Genomic DNA, 12,023 nt, shown 5'->3' on the forward strand with positions numbered 1-12,023 from the left:
ATTCTGTGAGATCAGGCTGGGTTCATGCTATGTGTATACACAGTATGTAGATATATTAGATTTTTGCCTCTCCTTGACATGTCCTTCTTTACGGTTAGATTTTTTTCTGGTTGCTATCCCATTCCCCTCTCCCTTCTTTTCTGAAAACAACTAAAACGATGGAGCTTGCACAAAAACTAATTTCACCCACTTCTTTACACCTGTGATGTGATGTGACAATAAAGTTGATTCTGAGCTTAGAAAAGAAAACTGTCCCGGGGTCAAACTTATTGCTGACCCCTGCCATAGACAAGTATGCTGCTCTGGGAACATAGTAGTACACAGCAAAATCATAACGCTTACACTTATGGGTACATTAAACTCTGAAAGTTAAATTAACACTAAATTAACACTTAACACTTAACACTTTAAAAAATACCTTGGGGGAAAAACTTTGGAAAAACAAGCTGTTTTTCCAAAGCACTGACTGATGCGTTATCATGCACCTCAGGTAGACATATGATGTAGATATATGTAACAGATATGCTGTTCAGCTCTGTGGTGTAAGCTGCAACAGCCTGGTAAAAGATTCAAGCCTTCTATTAGACTTCTATGTGCCTCACATGCTCATTGATGCATACAAGGGAACCATGTAGGAATGTGTAATTGGGTAGTCAAAAGCGTACCGAGAGAAAAAGGATAGAGAGAGAGAGAGCAAGCAAGCAAAGCCTTGTCCATGTAACTCTCTTAGGATATCCTGACCAATACCACTGACCTTCTACATATCCAAACCTTGCTGGCTGGAACATTTATGAAACAATTTGAAAAAACGGATAAGGAAAATGGCAATACTCACAGCCGGTGTAACTTCCTCAGTGAATGATGTCCAGGCTAACTGGGACCAAGGGTTGGAGGAGCTATGTACTTGACCATGGCCGCACAATAAGCACCAGCCCAGGCATGGCCTCTGCTTGACTGACTGACTTTAGCCTCCTTTCAGCCTAAATGTCTGACCGTACCTTGTGCTGTTTACATATTCTTTTCCTTTTTTTTAATAAATATCTTTATTAGAATCATGTAGAATAGACATTTTAACAAGTTGGCAGATTTCTTTTCATTTTCTCCCTTTCCCCAACACTCCATGTTGTTATTGCTGTCATATTTTCCTTTTCAAAAGATAATACAAAAATCCTGTTTACATTTCTGACTAATAAAGTATTCAAATCAATCAATCAAAGCGGCTGAGCACAGCAGAGGCAGAAACTGAGGACTGTTGCTGCACAAGCTCATCCAAACACACTACACTGTCTGGAGATTGGCTAGTTCATCGTTAGTCCAACCGGCTGACCAATGCTGGTCAGCCGGCCTGGCCCCTAGCATGGACATTTTAATACCTTGTTCTTCAGTTTATTTTGCATATGGATGTTTCCCCACTCAGAACCGATTGCACGCCTGTCTGTCCAGGAAGGAGGTCCCCGCTTTTCTGATCCTTCCTGAGGTTTCTTATTTTTCTTTGCTCACAAGGGCTTTTTCTTTGTGCTCACCTGATCGAGGGTTGAAAGACGAGGGGTGTCATTTGTTTCCTTTTTAAATGTAGGCCTATAGTGACACTAGGCTACATAAATACATTTGAGTTCATGTCTGTACAAGAGATTTATTTCTCAGGTACCATTCCTCTGTCTGCTTTGTGGAATAGGGTGCTGCAACTGAATATTAAGCCTGCACTGGATAGAGTTTGGGGCAACACTTTAATGTCATGGAGAAATTTAGCTCATCAGCTAATTCATTTTAAGCTTATTTACAAGGCCTACACTATCCTTTGAAGCCATTCCATATGAAACAAGCCAATCAACCGTACTGCCACAAGTTTGTGCAACATTAGGGCGGTTAGTGCCATGTTATATTCTGGGAATGCCCCACTTTCTGTAGGTTTTGGTCAAGGGTGACCTCATTCCTGTCTGATACCCTGGGCCTCAACTTTATTTCTTTTAGATGATAACTTTTTTATAAAAGTTTTCTATTCCACTGACCTTCTCCTTTTTCTTTCGTGTATCGGCATCAAATGTCCAACTCTGTGTCGTGCGGCCACACCCTCCTCTCTGGTCCCACTAGGAAGAGGCCTTTCTCTGAAGGTGGTCTATACAGGGGACAGGTGTTGCTGAATATGTGGTCGGCAGTCTGCTCAAGCCAGAGTCCTGCACGGGTCCAATTTTGACAACCAGCACCTCCCCCCCACGTCAATAATCAGATCCGTAGACCGAACCGTCACCAGTGATTATATGAAAATACAAACCAGACCCGGCCATCAAATAATGGACCCGTTTTCCACCCCGTTACCCGTGATTACATGCATGCTTGGAGGCACTGCTTTAGTTGTAGTGTCACGCAGGGTATGCCAGTCACATTTTGGGGGCTTTTCCTTGCTTTTCCGCAAGGACTGGCACGTAGGACACGGGGTGGGCTTCAGGCAGTCACTGACCCATCCTTGGTACACTCATGGCAACAAAGAAAACGATACAGCAAGCATGGTTCATGCCTACTAACTTTGCTACGGTTAATACTGGATTCGTTATTCATAATAGTACTCATCATGGGGTCCTGTGCCAAGACTACAGGGAAGGGTAAAGTTATTAAGCTGTGTGTTTTGTGTGCTTTGTGAGCCATTTTGCCTGTGTCCTTGTTGCAATAGGCATGTATTTGTACACACTAGTTTCAGTTTTCTATCAATAATAAGTTGCTCAAGCTCGGCTGCCTGAGAACCACAAATAGCAACTATCCTCTTGCCTACTCAGGGACAGATATGGACGAACAAATCAGGTCTCAGCTGTGCACAGTGACGTCTACCTGAGCATAATCAGCGTGGGCATGAGCGTCGTGAGCATGAGCGTCTAGCTGCACTCACCTTGCTTGGGTTTTCAAAAGAAACCTAAGCAGTGATAACAACGGCACACTGAGGACAAGTACTAAACAGAGAGTTTGTTGAATTAATCCATCATACTGAGATGATGAGTCTCTTAGGCTTAATTTCCTTCAAACTAAACAACCAGTTAAGGTTCCTCTTCTCAGAGAGACAAGGAGTCACAGCCTTTTGTGGCGAAAGAGTGCTTGTGTATGATTGCATGACCACCATTGAGACACAACGAGAGAGAGTGACAACAGAGCCAGAAAGTAAAAAATTAAATACACATTGCGTGGCTCTATCTCAAAATTCGATAAGGCATGGCAGCCTTTTCTATCGCACGTTGATAATCTTGCACTCGATCCCCCAACGGAACCTGAATGAGTCTGTAACCTGCATATATGGAAGTATCCAATCTGATATATGATGAACCCTTGGTGTGTGCCTGCTTATCACCTCACTGACATGTACAATTGCTTTCAATGACCTGTGCCTAACTCGATGTAGCGTTTATAGATCATGGACTGTTTTCTATATACATACATGTTTTTGGAGATTTTACGTTGTGTATTTGTTTTGTTGTCTGTTTTTTTTTTCTTTGTGAGTGTTGTCTGTTTTTTGTTTTTTTTGTTTGGATGTTGTTTATATCTTACTCTCACTGTTTGGAGATACTCTGTTTATTTGCTTAGTTACTTCAATAAGTGTCTGTACTACCTGTGAGTATGTAAAATAACAAAAACGAATAAACAAAACGTTTTAAAAAAAAAACAGAGCCAGAAAGTGAGAAATAGAGAAAGGGGGAAATAAGCTTTGTGTGCATGCCGTGTGTGTGTGTGTGTGTGTGTGTGTGTGTGTGTGTGTGTGTGTGTGTGTGTGTGTGTGTGTGTGTGTGTGTGTGTGTGTGTGTGTGTGTGTGTGTGTGTGTGCGCGCGCGCGCGTGGGGGGGGGGGGGGGGGGGGGGAGAGAGAGAGAGAGAGAGAGAGCGAGAGAGTTACAGTATTTGACTGGAAATGGGGACCCATTCATATCTCTTTCTAATCAATATTATCCATGCTAAAGTAGCAGTTAAGAAGCCACCTGCCAACATCATCCTCTAAACCTTCAGCTTTTACACAGAATATACCCAGGGGGCAAAACCCCCTTTTTTTTGGAATGCTGCATTTGCCCTGCTATAAAAGGTTGGCCACCAGAAATAATATCTATGACCCCGTAGGATCACAACCTATATGGACAACCCGGTCAATTTTTTGCTGGAAATCCAATATGGCCGCCTCAATATTGGCCCCTATCAGTACCCAGGGGCTAATGGGGGTATGCTGCATTTGCCCTGCCCTAAAAGGTTGGCCACCAGAAATAATATCTATGACCCAGTAGGATCACAACCTATATGGACAACCCGGTCAACTTGCTGCTGGAAATCCAATATGGCCGCCCCAATATTGGCCCCTATCAGAAAATAGCTTTGGCAATAACTTTTGAACCAGATGGGCTAGAAATAAAAACTTGGTGTCTATTTCATGGTTTCAGAGCATGAGAAACTCAATGGAATACTTATCTTTATGATTGGGTGTGTCTGGACCTTTAATTTGCATATTTCCAAGATGGACGTCACGCGAAAATGAGTTTTACTATGACTTTTACAGTGACAGCTGACTGTTATGGCAACAGAGATGGCAGTCCAGAGATTGCAGTCCTAAGAGAGCAGCTGCTGCTTTTTCAGGAATCATTGAATGGGCAACCAATTGCAGTCCTCTGGGCAACCTTCCTGGAGATGTCAGATATTCTCCAAAGGTTTATCTACTACGATCGGGAAGGTGACTGGACAGGACATCTCTGTGAATCACCAAGAATGCTACCCTACCTCAGTGCAGCAGGCCACTACAAGTACGGGCAGCAATCTTTACCTCTGTATTTGGCTGAGATGAAGAAACTACCAGAAACAGCTTCAGAGGTACATGAAGCACTGATGGCAGGTGTATTTGTTGGCAGACGAGCAGATGGCAGCCACAACAGTGTTTCTCTTGACATGCTACTGGAGCAGACCTATAATGCCGATGCCAAGGAAGCAAGCAGTCTGGATGGCATTACACTGACTCAGCCCTGCTGCCAGGACAAAATGGGTCTACACAAAACCACTCACTGCAGCTGTCTCTGCAGAGCTCAAGTCTATGCTCCACCTCCACTCCTCCAACCCACACCATGAGTCTGGTCAGAGTCGTGTAATCCGGGATGCAGAGATGGTAGTCAAGGTCATGGTAGCAGTGGAGACTAACCCATTTACAGTGAGCACATCATCCACGATCAACATATCTACAGGACAGTGTGCTGATTCCACAGTCAAGGACCACTTGATGAGTGTGAAAGAACTGGGTCTGAAGGCACTGTGTGAGTCATTGTCCAGTGAACAGAAGAACACAAGCATAATGAAGCTTAACACCTCCCACACTCAAAACTCAAAATCTAAAAAATCTAAGGGGGAAACCTCAGCACCTGGCAAGAGCAATGAAATTACTGCCCTCCTGCGCATGACCCAAATCATAGCCAGTGGTGGAGAACTCAACCTTGTTGACTTTATAGGCAACCACGAGTGCAGTGGCTTCCCCCTTCCCTCTTCCAGGAAGATGGCAGGATGAGAACAGGTACCAAGGCAAGCCTTGAGAAGGTCCTGAAAGAGGAGACCAAAGTTGCATGCATCCCTGACCTGCCTACAGAAGACAGAACAACAACAGCAGTAGTTATTGATGCCATGTATGCCATACGCCATTGGTCGTTCCTGAAAGGTGAAGCATTTGGAACAATCGCTGAACGATACCAACGTCTGCTGTTGAATGATGTGCCTGCTGGCACAGAGATCATTCACTTCTGTTGTGACCGGTACAGTGGACCTAGTCTTAAGACAGCTGAGCAAGAACACAGATATGCTCGACCAAAACCTACCAAAGAATATGAAGTCAGTATGCGTTACACAGCTCCAGATCCTCAGGAGTTTTTTGCTGTGTCAGCCTAACAAGGCAAACCTATTCAGTTTCCTCTGTGACGAATGGTGTGAAAATGAGAAACTTAAGTCGGCCCTTGGTCCAACACATCTTTACCTGGGTGGGTGGTTTAAAGAAGAGACAAGGAGTGTGGTGATCACGGAGGGGTCTATTGAAGATGTCCCTGCACTAGAATCCACACAACAGGAAGCTGATACAAGAATAATACTCCACACCCTGTACAGTGTCCAGAATGACAAAGTTGACAGAGTTGTCATCCATGCCAATGACACAGACATCATCATCATGTGCCTTTACTATGCAGCAAGCCATCTCAGATGCCTTCCAGAGTTGTGGGTGAGAACAGAGCAAAATTCATACCTTCCTATCCATCAAATGGTATCAGCACTGGGGCTTGCAGAGTGTCGTGCCCTGCCCTTTATCCATAGTTTAAGTGGCAGAGATACCACCAGCTATCCCTTCTTCACTGGGAAGAAGGCATGGTTCAAGGCCAGCATGCGTCTGGATCTCCCTGCACTTGAGGAGTTTGGTGAAAACTCTTCTGATTCCCTCTCATGTGACGTCATCAATCAGGCACGAGACCTCACAATTGCTGTATATACATCCAAAGCGGACCACCCGGAGGATTTTGACCTGAGTAAGCTTAGAGTGTACAAGTTCCTCAATAATAGATCAACCCTCTTAAAGCTGCTACCCCCGACAGAGAATGCCTTTGACCTGCACCTGAGAAGAGCTGCTCTAGCAACCATAATAGATAAATGTGCACATATCGCCAAGCCGGATATTCCTTCTTTCACAGAGTATGGATGGTCTCTCAGTGCTAGCAATGCAGTCCCCCTTGCAGCCAGCCTTGCCTTTGTCAATGAACAAGGTAATATCATGCCTCTGTTCCTGTGCAAAGAAGGCAATTCCATGCTACTTAGGATGCCGTTGCCAGGTACTGGAGACACGATGCAGCAGGATCAGTGCAACACATGACAACAGTGACAGTGAATAGCATTGTACCATAGTATCATTGGCTTTAGAAGCAGGCAAGACAGCACCATAGAGGTCAAAATGAACCTTTTGTAGGCAACCTCAACTCCGCCTTTACTCTATTTGTCACTAAGTAGTCTATATTTTGTTATGTTACTTGAATGCATACCACTATGTTAATTTGTATAGCCCTAAAGTTGAAGTTTTTGGCAAGTCTTGGAGTGTGCATGTGTATGTTTATATTGTATTTAGTTTATTAAAATGATACATAAGATACATTGTGGGATTTTTCTCCGATTTTTCTCTGCAATCATCCCCACAACTATAGATCTATAAATCAATAAATCTGGGGGAAAATGTAATACCATACATTATTTATGACTGCAGCCATATTGCCAAAATAGAAATGAAAGCTCAAACTGACCAAATGTGTTCATATTGCTTAAAAAGCAGACTTTTTGCCATAACAGTAAGCTGTCACTGTAAAAGTCATAGTAAAACTCATTTTCGCGTGGCGTCCATCTTGGAAATATGCAAATTAAAGGACCAGACACACCCAATCATAAAGATAAGTATTCCATTGAGTTCCTCATGCTCTGAAACCATGAAATAGACACCAAGTTTTTATTTCTAGGCCATGTGGTTCAAAAGTTATTGCCAAAGCTATTTTCTGATAGGGGCCAATATTGAGGCGGCCATATTGGATTTCCAGGAGCAAGTTGACCGGGTTGTCCATATAGGTTGTGATCCTACTGGGTCATAGATATTATTTCTGGTGGCCAACCTTTTATGGCAGGGCAAATGCAGCATACCCCTCTTTGCCCCTGGGTACTGATAGGGGCCAATATTGAGGCGGCCATATTGGATTTCCAGCAAAAAATTGACCGGGTTGTCCATATAGGTTGTGATCCTACGGGGTCATAGATATTATTTCTGGTGGCCAACCTTTTATAGCAGGGCAAATGCAGCATACCCCCCTTTGCCCCCTGGGTAGAAAGATTTACCATTGTCTCACATCCTACACCTCAGCACCCCTTTGTGCCGTATTCTTGCCGTGTTAGCAGCAGACCTCAGAGTCAACAAAGGAAGACAGAAAAAATCCACTTGAAGAGAGCGAGACAATCAATGCCCTGTGCCCCCTGAAGCCAATCAGCACACCACTGTCCAGAGAGAATCCATCAGGGTCCATTGGTCTTCCCCGGGTGCCGAGAGCAGCAGCCACATGGCCTCACTATGGCCCGCTAAAGCCTGAGGAAGCACACGGAGACAGATGAGCCGCTCTGCTCTTTATGGATCCTATCTATCCCCCCCAGAGAAGCTATGGCTGATTGCTGCAGTGGTCAGGGTCTATTGGTATGCCCCCTACGGAGCGCTGTGTGGACTAAACGGAATGCTGCTACTGACTCAACGCAAGCACAAAGCGGCATGCAATCAATGATGATGGGAGACACATGGGAGACACTGCAATTTAACTTAATCCATCAAGACCGGGAACGCATTTCTTTGGCTATTCAAAAATAGCAGATCTACAAGCTCCTAGCGCGGCACCGAGTGCCTTTGAAAATATATATACTATATTTTTAAAGCGAGCATTTTTAACTCCAATATTTGCTTTTGGGGGACCCTGAAACTTAAATATTGAGGGTCCGTGGCCAAATACATATAATTTTGGGGGTCTTTGACATGGAAAAGTTGGAGCACCACTGATATAGCAACATACTGTTAGGATTTAGAAATCATTTTTAGATATGTTTTTGGCCACGGACCCCCATCTCAAAATGTTTTGTTCCAGGGACCCCCTAGAAGTAAAGATTTGAGTAAAAAAAAAAAGATATATATATATATATTCAAAGATTTGCTAAAATGTTCACGATTTTTCAAAAATAGCAGATCTACAATCTGTTTTTGAATAGCCAAAGAAATTTAAAATGACACAGATGTTTCCTGGTCTTAATGGGTTAAGATAGCCTGGATGATGTAACCATAAGGATAATCTAGCCATTTAATCTATGCTATTTGCATTTTATTGTTGAATATCCTTTGGGCCTTGGCTTTCATTATGCATTAAAATCCCAGACAAACAGACCTTTTTCCCTCTTTTTTGTTTTACTCAGCATCACTGTCAAGTGAAAGAGTTATTGTAGAGTATTCTGTGGTTTGAGATGATGAGTACGGCTACGCATCTGTCAAATATAACAGACAGAAACCTTGACCTATGTCCTCTTAGCATAAGGCATTTGAATACTGTCCCAAGGAGAACAAAACATCAGACTTAATAAGACAGTGTTTGTCCTTCCCATACATATTGCACAAAGTGTAGGTAAATTGTAATGGGGATTTTGCCATCATGGATCATAGATGATTTCCAAAATGCTAGATAGTTGCCATCTGTGTTCTTACGAAGGACGATCACTTCTGTTAATGTTGTCATCTTTCATCTTTAAGACATGCTGTAGCATCACGTCATGTGCGTACTGTGAACAGTTGACTGTAAAAGACTGACTGAAAAAGGAACCAGCATACAGAATAGGGCTGCCACTATTGATCATTATATTGATTACTTTTTTTTTTATCAAATGATGAATCAATCAAATGAAGCACTTTAAAAAAAAAAAAAAAAAAAAAAAAAAAAAATATATATATATATATATATATATATATATATATATATATATATATATATATATATATATATATATATATATATATATATCGTCGCACAACAATTTTGTGCAAAAATAGCCAACGGCTATTTTCACACTAATACAGAAACCCAGTCAAAACAAGACCACTGAAGGCCAGACTATCTACAGTACCACTATCATCTTAGTAGTAGTATTGTACACCATTATGCTAATTAATGCTAACATGCCATGGCCATACTACTACTCATCTTCTATGACCACATTTGATCCAGACCTACATTACAAGGTGACACAGAAGGAGTTTTTGTTTTTCCTTGACCATCACTATTCCAGGCGAACCAATAGCAAGTAGCACAAGGTCAGAGCCATCACACCAAGACAATATTGACACACCATCATGTTAATTATTCTTACATCCAGTGGGTCCACACAATGGACTATCTATCCAGAAACACTTACTTAAACCACATCCGCTGACAACTGTTTGGCTGTAAAGCTATAAAGCTCTGCCCTTGGCTTTAATAGCCTCGGTGTAAAACATGTCATCCCACATGTCTGCGTATTATGACACACCCCTACCCTATAAAGATACACTTACTGTACGCCCGTCCAGGTGTTTTCCAGGTAAAGCTAGTTTACAAGTTATGTTAGAAGCTATGGAGTCAGTATTTAAGCTAGGTTAAACAAGGTTAAAATATCTTATAGCTAGATAGGTAAATTCTCACCATTTCACAGTCTGTTGATAGCACTCAGATATGATCAGATATGTTAGTCGGCACGGCTCACACATTGGGACGGGACGAATACAAACTAATGACCTCACCCAGTCAGTCTCACACAGTACTCATCCCAATTACAAATTGCATTTCCAGTGCCCCGTGTGACAGAAATACTAACAAGGTGCCTTCTATGGTATGCATGCAGACAGAGACAGCTGCGGTGGGCCTATATTCGTCTCCATAGTCTGTGTGCCACAGGGCACAGCCTGTTGTGTCTGGCTGGCGTGGGGACAGACTGCCAAGTAGAGCTACAGCGGAGCCATTAGATGAACCTCCCACCTGCATTGTGGGTAATGGGATACAGTTGGTAGAGAGAGACAGGTAAAGGAGACGGTGACAGGAGAAGAAATAAAATAATGGCTAGGGACAGACCATTGCCACTTCTTTCACTACAGATAAAGAATCTGCATGTAAACGACAACGTTTGAGTATTGCTCAGCAGTGAGAACATTTTTAAACAATCAGTCACTTTTCTCTGAATTACACTTACTTTTGGCTCTATAGTATAATTTAATAAACAATACGGATTGGTTTAAGCTTTGTATGCATAATACGGGCCTCCTAAAATAATACCAATATTGGCATTGGTGCATCCCTAAATAAAACAACACAACAGTAATGAAGTTCTTGTTTGTTACAATACCTTAAAAAGAGACGGAAAGGCAAATGGATTGTTGGAGCGTGCTAGAGAGGGCTCTACTTCATCAGACATGCGAGGGATCCTTCCATCTTGTTTCCTGTTAGACAGACAGAGAGAGAGACAGAGAGAGAGAGAGAGAGAGAGAAAGAGGGTGAGAAGATGTATCAGGAGCAAGAGATAGCTCAAAGGAAAGGAGGCTGTAACCCAACTGACTCATCACATGATATCTATCAATTCATTCACAAAACCTGTGTGTGTGTGTGTGTGGGGGGGGCATAACTCGTGCACTGTCCGACCGAACAGCCTCAAACTTGCCGTGTGTGTCCCATATGCCCACATGGGGATATGCAGTGTGCCACGTGGCAATTCCAGTGGACCACAAATATCTGTGTCTGTCTGTCTGTCTGTCTGTTCGCGGGTCAGCCTCACTGATTGGCTGACCTTTTGCGTCACATTTGTGCCACTTCGCCAATATGAGTGGCAACATGGAGGACAATAGTCCATCAGATAACACATGTATTCCTGACTTGTATTGTCCCCAACTTGCATGGCCCCCCAAATAGGCCAGCATGCCCGGAGGGTCTAGTGTTATCCTATATTAACATGGCCTAATGGGTGGGTGATTTACGTTACAGTAGTGTTGCAGCAGTGTTTAACACTTTAAACCGTTAAGATCTGGAACGCATTTGTGTCATTTTTTGATTTGAGCTAAAAGCATTATTTTACACTTTGGCTATTCAAAAATAGCAGATCTACAAGCTCATAGCGCGGCACCGAGTGCCGTGCTATGAGCTTGTAGATCTGCTATTTTTGAAAAATCGAAAAAATGTGTGCAAATTAATTAATTTATATTCTTTTAAAACGAAAGATTTTAACTCAAATCTTTGCTTCTGGGGGTCCCTGGAACAAAATATTTTGAGAAGGGGGTCGGCGGCCAAATACATATACATTTTGGGGTCCTTGACATGAAAAGGTTTGAGAACCACTGACATAGAAACATACGTTTTTCAAAAAACTGTTTAGAAGACATTAGTAAGAATCGGCCTCAGGTCTTGCTGGGTTAAATGGCCATAACTCCATGAATATTGCTCTGATCCAGCAATAGGACTG

At 42.7% G+C, this 12,023-nt stretch overlaps 1 protein-coding gene across 2 annotated transcripts in view; it reads right to left on the reverse strand.

The window, feature by feature from the left end:
* The window catches only part of rap1gapb (RAP1 GTPase activating protein b), a 111,347-nt gene that overhangs the window by 47,873 nt on the left and 51,451 nt on the right, over positions 1–12,023 (reverse strand). For both annotated transcript variants that reach the window (XM_084062089.1, XM_084062087.1), the window contains exon 3: positions 10,917–11,010. In XM_084062089.1, the coding sequence (XP_083918215.1) occupies positions 10,917–11,010 (94 nt within the window). The remainder of the gene's footprint in view (positions 1–10,916; positions 11,011–12,023) is intronic.

Source organism: Gymnoscopelus microlampas, assembly GCF_963454915.1.
Source record: "Gymnoscopelus microlampas genome assembly, chromosome: 7".
Classification (NCBI taxonomy): domain Eukaryota; kingdom Metazoa; phylum Chordata; class Actinopteri; order Myctophiformes; family Myctophidae; genus Gymnoscopelus; species Gymnoscopelus microlampas.